Source organism: Delphinus delphis, chromosome 6 (genome assembly GCF_949987515.2).
Source record: "Delphinus delphis chromosome 6, mDelDel1.2, whole genome shotgun sequence".
NCBI lineage: Eukaryota > Metazoa > Chordata > Mammalia > Artiodactyla > Delphinidae > Delphinus > Delphinus delphis.
Genome location: NC_082688.1, coordinates 56,566,760 through 56,584,519, shown reverse-complemented (window position 1 = coordinate 56,584,519; position 17,760 = coordinate 56,566,760). Strand labels below are relative to the sequence as shown.

The 17,760-nt window shown below is 41.7% G+C and overlaps 1 protein-coding gene and 1 pseudogene across 2 annotated transcripts in view; one reads left to right on the top strand and one right to left on the bottom strand.

Moving 5' to 3' along the window:
- The window catches only part of GLDC (glycine decarboxylase), a 99,281-nt gene that overhangs the window by 47,453 nt on the left and 34,068 nt on the right, over positions 1 to 17,760 (top strand). For both annotated transcript variants that reach the window (XM_060014732.2, XM_069540772.1), the window contains exons 15-16: positions 547 to 689; positions 15,202 to 15,277. In XM_060014732.2, the coding sequence (XP_059870715.1) occupies positions 547 to 689; positions 15,202 to 15,277 (219 nt within the window). The remainder of the gene's footprint in view (positions 1 to 546; positions 690 to 15,201; positions 15,278 to 17,760) is intronic.
- Positions 9,836 to 11,368, bottom strand: LOC132426832 (DCN1-like protein 2 pseudogene; annotated as a pseudogene).

Below are 17,760 nucleotides of genomic sequence, written 5' to 3'. Positions count from 1 at the left end.
CCCCTGCTATGGTGTTTGGTAAGTATCTCTACTAGGCTAGGATGTTTCTTTTTTTTCCATAGGATTAGTCTGATATGACAAATCACATCAGGCAAAGAAAATCATTTTATATCCTAATAGGAGGATTTTCCCTGTTTGCTTTTATGTTGGTGTTTTGTTCTGCTTCATGAAGAAAGAATGATATATGTGCTATGTAAGAGTTTGAAGAAACCATACCTGAAACAACTCATTGGGTTTCATGGATATAAATCTATTCAGGGGCCTTTTTGTTCCTGAAAAAATAGGAAATGGTTATACTTTTGTATAAGTTCCCTTTCTGGGCCTCTGTGACCCACTTGTAAGATGAAGACAGTAATAGTACTTACCCCATAAGATTGTGGTAAGAGTTAAATGAATGAATGTAAAGTGCTTAGAACAGTGCCTGGCACATAGTAAGCACTCTTTGTGTTAGCTGTTGCTATCATCATCATCATTATCAAAGTTAGTCTTGTTATTACTATTACAATATGTACATATGTGTATGTTTCCTCCCTTCTTGCTCTTCAGCCTATCACATGGAAAGAATTTGCAAACATACACCCCTTTGTGCCTCTGGACCAAGCTCAAGGGTACCAGCAGCTTTTTCGAGAACTTGAGAAGGATTTGTGTGAACTCACGGGCTATGACCGAATCTCTTTCCAGCCTAACAGGTAAGCGGATTTCTTCTTCTGTCTTTTCAGTCATCTCTTGTAGTATAATACCCACTGGGATGGATGACTAGAAGGTCCAAAGTGGCCTCATTCACATAACTGGGAAGGTAGTGATGGCTGTTGTCTGGGAGCTCAGTTAAGGGTGTTGACCTGGGCCTTGGTTCTTCCCCATGTGGACCTCTCCAGTGGTTGCTTGAGCTCCCTCACAGAATTGGGTCTGGGTTCAAAGTGGAGTGTTCCAAGATGGAAGGACGTGGACGCTGTAAACTTCTTAAGGCTCAGCCTCTGGAGTTACACAACATCACTTCCAGAGCATTCTATCTGTCACAGCAAATTTCAGGGCCAGCCCAGATTGAACGTGGGAAGGGGACAACACGTGGGTGTGAATGTCGAGAGTCCTGGTTCATTGCAGACCATCTTTGGAAGCTAGTTACTACATCCGTCTTATAGTGTAAGAATCAGAATCGAGCACACGTGTTAACTCCTTATAAGCAGTAATGCCTCAATCTAGTAAGGCCAGGAGAGTCCGGATCCTAGTTTGTTCTGTCACTAACTTTGAAAGTTCCCTTCCTCTTTTCTGTCCTCGGTCTCTGTCTGTAAAGTAAAAACATTTGAGCAACAGTGATTTTCAAAAGCAAAGGGCTCTTGCGGCATCTCCTGGGTACTAGTTAAAAAAATATAAATTCCTGGGCCCCACTTTAGAAGTACTGATCTCCAGGGGTTGGGACTGAAAGTCTTTGTTTTTAAGAAGCAACCAAGTGATTCTGATGTAGTGTAGTCAACCTGGATCCACTGGATTTGTGATTGTTCTGTCTTCATGGGAATAGATAGACAGACAGACAGACATGTCATCAACACGTGAATTAACATCTGGGGATACCTTCAGAGGAGGAGTCTGGTATCTGCCCCGAGGTTCTCTACCTCCCACTGCTCAGTGTGGTTCTCCACCAGCAGTCTCAGCATTGGCAGCACTTAGAAGCTTGATAGAAATGCCAGATTTCTATTTCAAGATACAAAAATCAAAGGATTTTAAAAACTGAGACATTTATTGTCTCATTTTCTGAGACAGAAAGTAATCAGATCTTAATCAGTTACTATCAAGCCCTCCCTCCTGTTTGGAAACATAGGTAACACAGCAGAGCCATACACTTTGTGAAAACAATATACCCCATACAGTACAAACCCTTTAGGAAGAGGGCATGTGACAGATGAAAGGACACAGAGCTTTTTTAATATTAGTCTCTCAAACTCTCATTTCATAAATAGGGAGGAATTGACGTTTATGAAAGTCAGGCTGTAGTATACCTTCATTAAAATGTCATCATGCAGCTTTGCTTTTTTTTTTTTTTTTTAATTAAGGGAGGAACCTGAGTAAATTAACCTGAGGCAATACCTTAATTAAGTGTTGACAATGAAGAAACTGCCCTCTAGTGATGGAATATGGTCACATCTTCTGTATTGTACTGGAGAGCAATTTTTCAAGACCATTTTAAAGTCATTAGCTCTTTTTTTTTTTTTTTAAAGTCATTAGCTCTTGCAGTAAATTGAGGTCCCAGGCAGGGTCTCCAGAAGACTGACTGAAGGATGAGGAAGCTCTCCTTCCCGTAAAGCAGTGGTTCCAAGGCCTGGAAATTCGACTCACATGGTGAGTCTATAAGAAATCCTGATGTCCAGATCACAATCCCAGATAGAATAATAATCTCTATGGGGAAAGACTAGGGTGAGGGAAGGATGCAGGCATGGGTATATCTTTAAAGCTCCCCAGGTAATTCCAGCTTGTAGCCAAGGTTGAAAACCATCATCTTAGAAGTTTCTCTGTTCTCCTCAGTTTACCTAATGCTCTTTCTCTGTCTTACTCTCCTCATTTGTATGATTGTCAGCAAGACTCCATTCTCTATCCCAGTCGTGGAGGAGGGAAAGAAATCTTTATCATTTTGTAGCTCCTGGCAGTGATGCCTTCCACAGCTGCAGAGATTCCCAGATATACCACCCATTTCCAAGAGCTGACTTGAGTGTTACAGAGGCTGTGTTGAGGCTTAGTAGAGGGATATTTCTGGTCCTGAGCAGAGGCTGCTATGACAGATAGGGAAATACCTTACTCTTTGTTGGGAAAATACAGGGGCTATGCTTCCAGTGAGTAAGGAAATTTGATGTCTAAATTGGGAAAAGAGGAAGGGATGCACCACATATTCTATGTGAGTGACTTTAGTTTTAGCTCTTCATAACCTCCATCTTGGTTTATTTGTGGTAATCTTTTTCTCCATAGGTGGATTATAAATCCCAGGTCTTATAATTCTATATTCCAGGTCTCAGAGTCAGTCTACTACAGGGCTAACTACTTCCTGGTTAATTAGTCATGATTTACTGCTGGCTAGTGTCCACTGAAATCTAAGGGACCAATGTAGGCTTTATAGTTATTGGAAGAAGAAACACAAGTTTTCTTGACTACTCTGCACAGAAAAAGAATTTAGTGTACCATGTCAGCCACTGAAGTTATACTCATAAAATAGAGGGTGTAGGGCTTCCCTGGTGGCACAGTGGTTGAGCGTCCGCCTGCCGATGCAGGGGACACGGGTTGGTGCCCCAGTCCAGGAAGATCCCATGTGCCGCGGAGCGGCTGGGCCCGTGAGCCATGGCCGCTGAGCCTGCGTGTCTGGAGCCTATTGCTCCGCAATGGGAGAGGCCACAACAGTGAGAGGCCTGCGTACCACAAAAAAAAAAAAAAAAAAATAGAGGGTGTAGTAACCTCTTTTATCAAGGGACCATTTCCTGGTGTTTTTATTTATACCTGAAGAGTTGGAATTGGTCAGTGTGTCTATAGAGTTCTAGAGTCCAGTCACCAAAACTTTGGAATCTAAATATATTTCCCTTCCTTTTTTGTTACTGCATGGTATTTTAAAAGATAACTATGGCATAATTTTTAGGAAGTAGCATTAGTAATATTTTATAACTTAATTTTTTATTGTGGTAAAATATACATAATATAAAATTTACTTTTTTAACTGTCCAGTTCAATGGCATTCATTACATTCACATCATTGTACAACCATCAACTCTGTCTAGCTCCAGAACTTTTTTATCTTCCCAAATCGAAGCTCTGTACCCATTAAACAATATTTCCTCATTTACCCCCCTTACCCCAGCGCCTGGCAACTGTGATTCTACTTTCTGTCACTATTAACTTGACCACTCTACGTACAGCACATAAATGGAATCATACAATATTTGTCCTTTTGTGTCTGGCTTATTTCACTTAGCATAATGTTTTCAGGGTTCATCCATGTTGTGACATGTCAGCATTTCCCTCCTTTCAAAATATTCCATTGTATGTATGTACCACATTTTGTTTATCCATTCTTCCATCAGTGGACATTTGGGTTGTTTCAACCTTTTGGTTATAAGGAATAATGCTGCTATGAGTGTTGGTGTACAAATACCTGTTTGAGTCCTTGCCTTCAGTTCTTTTTGTTCTATAGCCAGACATGAAATTGTTGGATATATGGTAATTCTGTTTAATTTTTTTTTTTTAATTTATTTATTTATTTTTGGCTGTGTTGGGTCTTCGTTGCTGCTTGTGGGCTTTCTCTAGTTGTGGCGAGCCGGGGCCACTCCTCGCTGTGGTGTGCGGGCCTCTCATTGCAGTGGCCTCTCTTGCTGCAGAGCACGAGCTCCAGGCATGTGGGCTTCAGTAGTTGTGGTGCACAGGCTTAGTTGCTCCGCGGCATGTGGGATCCTCCCGGACCAGGGCTCGAACCCGCGTCCCCTGCATTGGCAGGCGGACTCTCAACCACTGCGCCACCAGGGAAGCCCTCTGTTTAATTTTTTAAGGAACTGCCATACTGTTTGACAGATCTATGCAGAGGCATAGATGGAAAGAGAATCGAAGGATGGACACCCAAATAGTTATCTCAAGGTGGTAGAATTTCAAGTGACTTTTACTTTTTTGTCCTTATGCTATTTTAGTTTATAAAAACATTTTTTAACCACGATATATGTTATTTTAATACAATCCAAAAATAAGTTACTTTTATTGTGGGGAACGTGCATATTATGAAACAATGAAATTCTTGATAAGATACTTAGATTCATTTCCACCCTGACTCTCCTGATCTCAGGGGGTTTGGCCATCAGCTGATAGCATAGTGAAGTTGGCTTTGAACTTGCCTTGGAGCTGAGGCAAACTACTGGTCTTCCTTTGTAGCAAAGCTGTACTCAAAGTGAGGAAGGTTTGCAACAAAGGGCAAAAGAGCCAAACTCTGTAGAATAGAGTAATATTTAACATCAAGTGGACTCGAAATACAACTCTCTGGTTCTAAAATGCCTAAGTAGGAAAACTGCAATTTTCGGGCATAAACCTGAGTGTTTCGGCCTGTTTTCCTGATGGCTCCGCCTCGTCTGTGCTGCTGGGCCCTCACATAATGTCTTCCAGTCCAGAGCAGTTCTATGTTATGCCCACAGAAGGTTTTTATTCTTTCTCTCTTTCTCTAATAGTTCCTGCCTAGATAGAGACTGCCACAGGGCCTTTGTCTTCAGTACACTTTTTTCTGAGGGGAAATCAGCAGCTCAGAGGAGAGGTTAGCTAGCACCCAGGATGTATGAGGCCTCCAGAGCTCTGTCATGTGGCTTCCTCCCTAGTTGTGATGTAGGTTTCTCTCCTATACAGCAAGAAAGGGAACACTACCTTATTGATTTGAGATTTAATTGAGGGATGGCTGATAAATATGGATGATAAAGGATTTTGTAACCAAAAACTGTGGCATGAAATCTTTGATTCATATAGCCAAGCCTTCACTTGGTCTATTTCCTGGGACAGTTAGATCCCAAAGTTGTTTAAAGGACTTGAAACAAAAATGTCAAGAAACTTGTCCCCATTTCTCTTATTTGCTCAATCTATAAACCCGGAGAGCATTTCCAGCTCAGTGGAGAACATAGCCAGATAATATTTAATTACCTTTCCATTTCCTACCGTGCCCAGTGTAGCTTGCTTCGGCTTGCTCCCCGTATCACCGTGACACTCTTAAAATCATTCAGCAGCACACAAATACACCCTAGGAATTGCTAGGTTAAAATTATGATGTAATGTTTAAAGCAGACAGAAACAGCCATTAACACCTTCCACGGTTATCTAAAATGAAAGACAAGCTGGAATTATTATTAGCTCACTTGGCTTATAAAAGTGAGGAAGTTGTTTTTGTCTTTAAAAACTGCAAACTGTGATCTTGAGTGCAGATAGAGCTAGCGGTTGCTTTCCCAGAATCTCCTCCTGGTAAGGTTCTTAAATGAGGTGTGAACAGGGCGCAATCAATGACTCTCAAACTTTATTGTGCATGAGAATCACCTGTAGGGCTTGTGAAATTGCTAAGCCCCACTGCCAGAGTTTTTGATTTAATGAGACTGGATTGAGGCCTGAGAATTTGTATTTCTAATATAATCCTGGGGGATGAGGTTGTGCTGGTTTGGCTACCACACTATGAAAACCACGGGCTGCAGGGGTTCTCAGTCCTGGCTGCATATTAGAATTCCTGGGGAGCCTTTGAGGTATGCCATGCCCTCCCCACCGGGCAAACTAGCTACATCGGAATCTCCTCCAGGGGCAGTACCCAGGTATCACAGTTTTTAAAAAGCTCCTCAGGTGATTCTAATGTGCATCACTGGGTTGCAAAGTGTGTTGACCTGGAGGAACACCAAAGAGGGAGGTTTAGTTAGATGACTAATATCTTCCAGTGGAGTGAACTTTAAAACTGGCCTTTGCAGGCCAAGTCATGACTGTCATGTGCAGATCACATTGTTTACAACAAAGAGAGTCAAACCCCTGATATTGGCCATGTCCCTCCCCTTCTTTCCTGAGCTCGTGGTCAGTGTCACTGAGTAGACTTAACTCATTGATAACTTCTGATTCGCTTTCCTACTAGGCCTAGTGCAGCTTCAGAGCCCTCCCCTACAGAGAGCTCTGAGAAACCAGATATTAGAGACCCTCTCTGATGAGTGACTGATTTCCCAAGGAGACCCTCAGAGTACCAGGAAGAGAAAGAAGGCTGAAGGATGAAAAGAGCCACTTTTGGGGAAATATAAAGCAATGAGAAGGATCTCCCCTTCCCCAACTTTCTTGACTCTCAAGAGTATATTTGGATTTTTGCAGTTTGTAAGGCTTTGGAGAAGTGGTTCTCACGTTGGGCTGTACCCACAGAATTTCTGATTCAGTACTCCTGGGGTGCAAGCCAAGCATTCATATTTCTAACAAGTCCCAGGGTGATGCTGATATTTGGGGGTTTTGAGTTTGAAAACCATTGCTTTAAGGTGCTCTTGAGATATCAGAAAGGTTAGAGTGGTTGGATCCATCTAGATGTTTTTTGCCCAGAATTCAAAGGTTAAGCATAGAATTTAGCTTATGTCAAATTAGATACAGGTTGGTAAGAACGTGTTGAGGGGGTGTTATTTTAAGCTACTAGAAGCAGAGATCTAGGTAGTGTTTGGAATATTTGAGTTATGCAACGAAGAGTTTGATTGAATTTGAATTGCTTCCAAGATATGGAAGCATATCGTGTTTATCCTGTCTGTAAGATAGGAGTCAGCACTAATTCTACCTTGTTTTCCTGAGAGTGGTCCTCTAAGGTTGCCATGCACTGATTCAGGTCATTTTTGACACACTGGCTGTTTTGTTGATCATTTTACTATGATTAGTTTTACCATAATGTCAGTTTCTTAGCTAACATTTCACTTGGATCATTTTTGTTCCTAACCACTCGTTGGTGGTATTTTTAAAGTAAAGAAGGGTTTGGATGAGGACAGTTTGGCATTAGAATGTCCAACATCAAAACATTATATATCACAAGAAATTATTAATAGTGCTTCTTTCTGGGGAGTAAGACTAGGAAGAATTTGGGGGGAGTTGCTTTCTTTCTTTTTTTTTTTTTTTACTGTAAGTTTCATCCCTTCTGCATTGATGGAATTAAAAAAAATCAGACAAACATATTACTTTTATAATACAAAATTTAAATTCATCTGTAAATTAGGTGGCATATCCCAATGAGATGAGAGTAAGATCCAGAGGGGCTCAGGATAAAATTGCTTGAAAAGGGATAGCAAATCAAGGAAGGCTTTGATATTAGGGGCAAGAGAAACTCCAGGATGGCCCCATCTCTTTGTTAGACCTGCCTAGGAATGAGTGACTTTAAAATGTTGTGTTGTAGGAGAAATTTAGTAATCCCCTCCTGCCCCATGACACCATCATTAAGTAAAGGTTCTTAGGTGCAACAACAGAAGATGGGTTGGCCTAATTTAGGCAGAAAAGCAATTTACAGGGTGAAGATATTGGGTGCTTCCCAGAATTGATGGAAAAGCTGGAGAACGGGGCTTCAAAAGTGAGCAAGACCCAAAGGAAGTTGGCAGCAGAGAACAAATCAAGGTCACTCCAGGGGAAGCACCACCACCACCACTGTGGCTGCCCTTTTCCTAGGGTCACTCCCTCCAGATTCATGAAGTCCCAGGCTGGAGTATCCGATAGGTTGAGACTGGGTTACATGTCTAGCACCGAGGTGTTCATGGGTAGTGATTGGGAATATCTGGTCCCTTTCTGCTTCCATACGGGGTTTTAGGACCCTGCCTTTCCCTAGACTCAGACAAAAGGGGAAATTCCCCTTTTAAGGGGACTGAAAGGCTGAGCATTTCTACATATACACCCACGAAAAGAGCAACAATGAGAACCTGCAAATCTCCAACATCCTAATGTAACTCTTCCTTTCAATTTCTAAGCATATTCACATGATCATCACAGCACCATTTTCTAATTGAATTGCCTTTGTTTTTTACTGTTTGTTATGTAGTTTGTTTGTTACTGTTTTTACTGTTTATATGTAGTTTGCAGATATTTTCTCCCAATCTGTAGCATGTCTTTTCATCTTAACAGGGTCTTTTGCAGAGCAAAAGTTTTTAACTATGATGAAGTTCAATTTATCCATTTTACCTTTTATGAATTGTGCTTTTGATTTCAAGTCAAAGAACTCTTTGACTAGCTCTAAATTTCAAAGATTTTCTTCTGTTTAATCCTAAAAGTTTTATCGTTTTATGTTTTACATTTAAGTCCATGATTTATTTTGAGATAGTTTTTGTATAAGATATGAGACTTAGGTTGACCTATGGAAGTCTAATTGTTCCAGCATTATTTGTTGAAAAGGCTGTCTTTCCTCTATTGAATTACTTTTGCAATTTTGTCAAAAATCAGTTGGGTTTATATATGTGAATTTATTTCTGTTTCTATATTCTATTCCATTGATCTACAAGTATATCCTTCCACTAATAATACACTATTTATTACAGTAACTATATAATAGGTCTTGGCATCAGACTGATTCTTCTTACTTTTTTCTTTTTCAAAATGAAGCTATTTCAGTTACTTTGCCTTTATGTATAAATTTTAGAATAATCTTATGTCTACAAAAATCTTGGTTTTATTTGATAATGATGCATATTTTAGCTCCTAAACATTATAGTTTTGGGACTTCCCTGGTGGTGCAGTGGTCAAGACTCCACGTTCCCAATGCAGGGGGCCCGGGTTCGAACCCTGGTCAGGGAACTAGATCCCACATGCATGCCGCAACCAAGAGTTCACATGCCGCAACTAAGGAGCTGGTGAGGTGCAACTAAGGAGCTGGTGGGGGTGCAACTAAGGAGCCCGTGAGCCACAACTAAGGAGCCTGCCTGCTGCAACTGAGACCCAGTGCAACCAAAATAAATAAATATATATATTTTTTAAGTTATAGTTTTTACAACAGGCTAGATGTTAGATATTATAGGTGGTTGAAGGGAAACAATTCACTTCGTATTTAAATTTACAGTTTATCACTCAAAAAAACCTTTTCATGAAAAATGTCTTTTTTTTTTTTTTTTTTTTTTTTTTTTTGCGGTGCGCGGGCCTCTCACCGTTGTGGCCTCTCCCGCTGCGGAGCAGAGGCTCCGGACGCGCAGGCTCAGCGGCCATGGCTCACGGGCCTAGCCGCTCCGCGGCATGTGGGATCCTCCCGGACCGGGGCACGAACCTGTGTCCCCTGCATCGGCAGGTGGACTCTCAACCACTGCGCCACCAGGGAAGCCCGAAAAATGTCTTTTTAAATGTAATAATTTAAAAAACATATTATAGGAAACTTCTTAAGAAGTTCAGATATTATTAGAAATAAAATAGGCCCACTGACTCGTAGACAGCTTAAAAGAAAACTCCTCCTAAACTGCACACTAAATGTGGCCATTATTGTGTGAACTACAATGGTGTGTTAACAACTACTGAATGATTTTCAGAAGAATATCTAGAGAAAATTAAAACAAGAATAGATTTGGTAAATCTCGATACTTGATAGTTCAAAAAAATTGTATAAATCTTAAATTATCAGCACCCAAAATTTTAAATGCCGGCGGATTCTTAACCACTGTGCCACTAGGGAAGTCCCTAGGGCACATTTTTAACACCTTTTGACTTGTATAAATAAAACATCCTACTGTTTTCTCAGTTCAATTTATAGTATAATTCAACAGGACTTTTGGTGACTGCTGGGGTTCACACTAAGTCATGAATTGTAGCGTATTCTGCAGTCACGCAAATGGATTCTCTGTTACTTTTTTGTAAGTATATATACCGTGCAGAAATCTTTCTCTTAAAAACAGCAGCTACAATAATCCATCTTCAAATATTCCCAAGCAGCCAGCTTCTGAGGCATTTCTTATGGTGTATATAAAGTCAGCCACTGTATTCTTTAGGTGGAACAAAGAGGTTATTTCATGACTGGTTGAGGATGACTTCTGCAATCAGTGACAAAGGTACTCAGTAACTGACCAAAATGCCTTCTTTATAGGATGCAATTCACTTACAATCTTATGCTTAACTTTTATGCTTAAAAAGTGCTGTGCTTTCCACCTGTGACTATTGGCGTTGCATATCATTCTGCAAAATCATCTGGAGGAGCAGGCCATCCATGTTCCTGCTTCATCATAGGTAGACATATCTGCAGTTATATTTCTAAAATCTAGTGGAAGTTTCCAAGTGTCCCTTAGGATTTATTTTGTGTGATAGTCCAATAAAAATTTGTTCCAAAGATCTCAAAGTTTAACCTTTCCAGATAGAACTAAATTGTAATATTTCTTAATCTTAACCTTTGCTTAGTGCTCTTAGCAAAGGTAAAGGTAAAATGATAAAAATCTTTGAAGTTTATTTTGTCCTTCTTGCTCTAATCTTAGCAAAAGAGCTGAACTATCACTCTAGCTCTGTCATGCCATCTTCACCCCCCCTTTAATTAATTTTTTTGCCAAATTTACATTGAATAGCTGCCCTGAAATCCCACACTTACGATGATACACTGACACTAATAGGGTCTAGGTTTAAATTATTACAAAACTGTTGAATCCCATCAACTCCAATTTATTTTCACCTCGCGGACCTTTGTACTTGCTATACAGTTGTTCTAGCTTCGTCTAGCCTACTGGATTTCTCGTGGATTCTTTGTAGAATGAATCTGGATTTTGGAAGAAGTTGCTAGTTCTCACTCATTCAGTGTTAAACAGTACAATATGTCGCAGTTTTTTCACCAGCCTGAGTAAATGCCCTGACTGGGGGCCTTGTTTTTCTCAGACAGTTTAAACTTATGCCTACCTGGCACTTCTAAATGGGTCTGAGGCTCCCCATTCACTGGCATCACTGTGGCTGGCTCTGCAGATCCAGGCCACTAGCCACTTCATTTTAAATAGATGTCAGAAGACCACTATCCTAGCTGTCCCTCCGCAGGTAGTACTTTTCTGATGGGTTCTCAGTCTCAGTAACTGCATATAAGCAGTTACTTTTCATAATACTTTTCCACCAACAGGTGGCACTAATAATTCCCCTTATTTCCATAGTACCCCAGGAATAAGACTTGTGTGGCATTTAGAACATATCTTTTGTACTTTTTTGAGTTGAAACATGGCTGATTTTTAAGAGTATCTAAGGCAGAAAACACCCAGCATTCCTGATCAAGTCTTTAGCATGTTGCCTTTCTCCTGGATTACTGGCTTCTAGCTCCAATCTCTTCTTTCACTCCTAGTCTAAACACCTTGGTTGGTCTTCCAACAAAACAAGATGAGTAGAAGTCATGAGAAAAACACAGAGAGAAATACAAAATCCATATGCTGAAGTCCCTTTCCATGGGAGAAAGGATGACATTAATGTTGATTGTCTGGACTGGAGAAGAACTCAATTTTGAACAAATTGACTAAACATTTATTGCAGAGTTACTCCATGCATAGTACTATTCTATATATTCCCTGTGAATGTATAGAACTCTAATACCTAAGATCCTATTCTCAAAGCCTATACCCTAATTGAGATAAAATAGGCACACGACGTACATGTGAGATCTATAATAATTTTCAGTGTACAGTGTATGAATAGGATGGTATTATCAGAAGAACGAGTAGAGTAAAATACTACGTGAGTTTGGAGGAGGTAAAGAATAATTCAGTCAGTCAGTCAGTCCATCAGTATTTATTGAACACCCCCTATGTCAGTGTTCTTGGCATAGAGAATACAATGTTGATAAAGACAGATAAGATTTCTGCCTTCAGGGAAGGCCTCTCTGAGGAGGTGACACTTGAGCTGAGGCCTAAATACTGAGAAGAAGATAGATATTTGAAGAACTAGAGGATGAGCTTTCCAAGCAGAAGGAACATTTAGTGAAAAGCCCCAAGGCAGACATTGGCTTGATGTGTTTCAGGGAAGGAAGAAGTCTTGGGTGGCTGGAGGATAGTGAACAAGGAGAGGATGGCAGAAGACATGGGTGTAGAGGCGGGTGGAGGTCACAGGTCATGTGGGGGATTTGTAGGCCATGGTGAGGCACTGGATTTGTGACTTTGGGGAAGGCTTTACGGAAGAGGCAGAACTTGAGTTGGGACAGTTGAAGAATGGTGGATTTGGCTTGTTGGAGGGAAAGGAGAGGGTGATAGAGGTTGAGGGTTGTGGAAGTGCTCATTCAAATGCTGTGGTAGCCCATCCTCTGCCCATCCTGTGTCACAGAGTGATGAGGGTTGCTGCCTGAAGATGGTGATGATGATGATGATGACGTCGATGATAGTGATGACAGTTGCCAGCACTTAATGAGTGTTTACCTAGTGCCAGGCACTGTGAAAAGCACTTTACCATGGATCATCTCATGTCTTATTATATCTGCCCTTCGAGTTGGGTGCAATTATTATGCACATTTCAGAGATGAGAACACAGAGAGGCTAAGTAAATAGTGGTGTAAGTGGTTTGCTAAAACGTGGCATATTCATTTTCCTGTTCTCAAAATAAAGAACATCAAATGAGCTAGAACTTGTTTTTCAGAAGCCAGGAAAACAGAAGCCGAGTATTTGCCTCCCTCCCTGGAAGAGAGAGGAGAGGCAAAGCTCACTCAGTGTGGGTGATGAGGAAATGGGTGCCCCAGGTCTTATGGGGACAGGCCTTTTACATGGAGCTAAACCTCCTAGTTCTGTCAGTCAGACAAGGGTTCTGTGAAGGAAAGCCAGCATTTGCTCCCATGATTCTCAATCCTTTGGGAAGCACAGAGTGCTCAGAGGAGCCTCACTGCGTACAAGTGAAGCACGAGGCCCCTTAAGACGGGCCAACTTGTATCAATGTCTCCGGCTGTCACTGTTGGCTGGTTGGGCATGTAATATTCTGACTCAGTTTCTTCATGTGCAAAATGAGGACAATGGTACCTACCTTGTGGGGGTATTAGGAGGATTAAGATGATGTAAAATGCTTGGTGGTGACAACAACAATGTTTCCCATTTACCTGTGTTTACTCCGTGCACAGCCTGGTAAAGAGGAAGTGCTTAATTAATGGAGCAGTTTATACTTATTATTATTTTTCCCTAACTCATCTAGTCTCTTCTGTTGCTCTGTGACACCCACACTGTGGAAATCACCACTTTCCTTCCTTTCCTCCAGCCAGGCTCTACTCCCTGCACACCCAGATGTTTCCCTGTTCTCTGTCCTTTTCTCATGCTGAGCCCTAAATCGTCAATTCGGCCGTCTCCTGACACCAAACCATCAATGCCCCTATGCTAGTTTGCAGATATTTCAAATTCAACTGGTTCCATCCCAGTGTTCTCTCAAAAAATGTTTTCCAATGCTCAAAATTTTAGCTTTTAGTTTAGAAATTAAACAGTTTATCTAATTTATTCTCAAGCCTTGTGGTTTTTTAGAGTATGATCTCAATATTACGGAGTGACCAGAAGCGATGAATGCCAAAACCACTGCACCTTCCACAGAGTCAAAAGATGGTGTAATTTTGTGAAATGGAGGAAATATGCATTTTGAATGGGATTAAAAAAACCTATTACTCACTTCCTTTCCTTCCTGCAGAGAGTACTGAGAACATTAAGTAACAGTTTATGACTGACTCAGCATCCCTCCCTGGAATGTTAGTCATTAAGTGTTCTCTAAAAGTAGTGTCTTCAAGGACTGCTGAGATGGGGATGGCCAGCCTCTAGCAGCCACGAGCATTAGGGCTTGGGAAAGCCAACCCTGAGGCTGTCAGGACTGGTGCCACACTCCAAGTGTACAGTTCTTTTGGGGTAATCTGATCATTGACTGAACATTTGGTGATGTTAAGAAATTATTGTTCATTGTTTTAGATGTAATAATTAGTTATCTTTTGTATTTATTTATTTATTCATTCATTCATTTATTTATTTATGCATGCATGCATGCCCACCGCGCCATGCGGCATGTGGGATCTTAGTTCCCCAACCAGGATCAAACCCGTGCCCAGTGCAGTGGAAACGTGGAGTCTTAACCACTGGACTACCAGGGAAGTCCCTACAGTTATCTTTTAAAAATAATTCTTATCTTTGTGGTGTTTTTTTTTTTTTTTTTTTTTTTTTTTGCGGTACGCGGGCCTCTCACTGTTGTGGCCTCTCCCGTTGCGGAGCACAGGCTCCGGACATGCAGGCTCAGTGGCCATGGCTCACGGGCCCAGCCGCTCCGTGGCATGTGGGATCTTCCCGGACCGGGGCACGAACCTGTGTCCCCTGCATCGGCAGGCGGACTCTCAACCACTGCGCCACCAGGGAAGCCCAAAAATAATTCTTATCTTTGAAAGATACATATTGAAGATTGAATTGATGAAATGATATGATGCTTGAATTCTGCTTCAAAATAATCTAGTTCAGACTGAGGGATATAGGTGGAAACAAGATTGACCATAATCTGATCATTTTTAAATCTGAGTGATAGGTATAATGTGATGGTTCCTTATATTCTTCTCTCTACTTTTCTATAATTTTTGAATTTTCCATAATAAAAATAATTTTTTTAGGTGCATGGGTAAGCTTTAGTGCACAGACCAGGTACTGTTCTGGTTGTTCAAGACTTTAGGCCCATGCAGGGGTCCTAGGTGAGCTTTTAGTGTCACATGTTGGTGAACACACAGCCTGTGCCTGATGAATATTGAATGAGTAAATGAAAGCAGAGAGGCATAAAGCTCTGACCCTTTTCTTCCTGTCTTTGCAGCGGAGCCCAGGGGGAATACGCTGGGCTGGCCACTATCCGAGCCTACTTAGACGGGAAAGGAGAGAGACACAGAACAGTGAGTGTGGACCGTTTGCTCACCGTCGGGGGGTGGGGGGAGGGCAGCAGGTTCAGCTTTAGGGTCCCTTTCATTCTGTGGGACACTCCCTCCAAGTCTTCTTGGAAGAAGCTGGGGAAACATAAAACCAAGAAACAAATGTCTATGAACTGGCTATTACGATCCTTGCCTCCAAGACGTTTCACTGGACCATTTTGAGGGAAAACATTTGGAGATAAAAGGCTTTCTCTCAAAGCCAGTCTGTAAAAGTCAGCCAGTTGGCTGTGGACCTGCTCCCCGCAGGGAGCAAAGGGAGGAAGGGGCAGGAATGTTGCCATTCCAAGCCTCCCTCCTTGGCTCAGCCCTGGACAGAGGGCAGAGACTGAGCTTTCATTCTTCTGTAACTCCTACTGTGCCTGAGCACAGTTCTTGTCATATGTATGCTCAGAAAATATTTATTGAATAAATAAATTCCCTATTAAGTGATTCTCAGCTCTAAGCAACAAAAGAAAACATGGGACATGGAGCAGAGTTCACGGTTCTGCTTCTTTGTTTGCTTTGGGTGAGTCTAGTCTCTAGGGTCCAAACTGCTTTTGGGGGGCCCTTGTGTGGCCAGCAGGTGCTAATGGGCTCACCAGGCCTCCACTAATCCCCAAAGGCAGTGCCTTTAGCAGATGACCTAACAACACAGGCTTCAGATTGTGGCTGAAGGAGGTGTGTGTTCCTGGGACCTTCATTTTGGTGATGGCCACGCTAAACTTGAACTGCATGAGCTGTGGAGGTGGTGTTAGAGGGAGCAGTGGGTAGGAGCCAGGAGCAGGTCGAAGCGTCTGCCCAGCCCAGGAGAGTTAGAGGAAAAGGTGCTGGGGTGGTCTGGCTGCCCACATAAGTGGGGTGCAGTGGGTGGTAGTCGAATCTTAGTCCATTCCTGGTTTTATTAAAGCTGGAAGATTGTTTATGGCCAGTTGCCTGGATTTTGCAGTGAAGAATTTAAATACTATTTCACTTTCCTTTCACAAAAGGGGAGAAAAAAAATTTTCTCCCACCTTCCCTTGCTTATCCATCCTGATTACACAGGTGTGTTTTCCCAGGCCTTCGTCCTGGTTGGGGAATAGAATTGATTTTCAAAGACCTTTCAGAAAACAGGACATTTATTACTTGAATAAGTTATTGAAGACTGGCCATATGCAAGGTACTGTGTGTGCCAGTCCAGAGAGAGATCAAGCGATAAATCAGACAGATACAGTCCCTGATATTTCAACTTTTTTTTTTTTCGCTTGGGTATTGAATTCTTTAACTTTCTAAGGAAGGGTTAGTTTGGAATTACAATTGTTCTTTGGACCTCAGAATCTCAGCACTGTCATAGAGTCAGAAAGGAAACACTGGGACTCCAGTGAGAGGATGCCAGATGACTGACATTTAAAGTTGCTTTCTCTATTTTTCCTCCGTGGCTTCCATGTACTCAGTAGGCCCTGGAACTTCCCATTGTTATGTTCTTTAACCATGAGGTGTCTGGGACTCCTGGGGAGGGAGCCATTCATCCTGTGTAACCATCTTCATGTCGCTCCTGCTTTATGGAGAGGCCGCTGAGATCTACACTGTGGTGCTTGTGGAAGGCCAGTGAGCAGCTAGCGAGAAAAGGCCAGCTAAACCTCGGGTCTGTCCACTCTGTGATACTTCCCATCCCTCCTGGGTTCCCTGCTCTTTAGTCTGACACCCGGAGCTATCTGTGAATGTCTAGGAGTTGGGGACCAAACCAGAAAGGTCAAGGAAAAAGGATGAGAGACGTTTTGATTGGGCCTGGGCAGAGTTCTTCTGTGACTCATGGATTCTTTTTAGCTCCTTTTCCTTCTTTGTTTTTTCCAGTCCTCCCTTCTCTCTCAGTCCCCTTGTGTGTGACTTTTCTTCTGGCACCACTGTTCACACTAGCATCACTGAAATGTTGGGAGAGGTTATTCCACTGAAGGACAGAGAGGAGTGGGATGCTGCATTTTGGGGGGTGGGTGAGGGGAGGCAGGGAAGGCTACCCAGTCACTGAGCTTGTAGAAATACAGAACTCTTAAGTTTGGAAATGTTGGCATCCTTTCTAGATTAAAGATTTTAAGTAAACCTGACTTTTTTAGTTAGAGAAAAAGAAAATGACTTATTATTCAAATAATCAGGGAGGACTTTTCAGCATCAGAGATGTCTAAGACAGCTGTTTCCATACAACAGACTCTAATGGAATCTAGTAAAATATATCCTTTTGAAAAAAGAATGTGGGGAAGTCATGTGCTACAGAACCTCCCGGGTTCCTGATGATTCTCTTATTTCAAGCTGTTTTGGAAGTTATTTTCACATTTACTCTTAGGTTAAATTTCAGAGGTTCCTAAAATGCAATGGCCAAGTTCTTGATTTACCAGTTTAACTTGAGGGAATACAAATTATTTAACAAACACTTATCTAGAAATTACCCTGTGCCAGGCACTGTCCTAAACACTTTATGATTATTAACTCAATTTGCC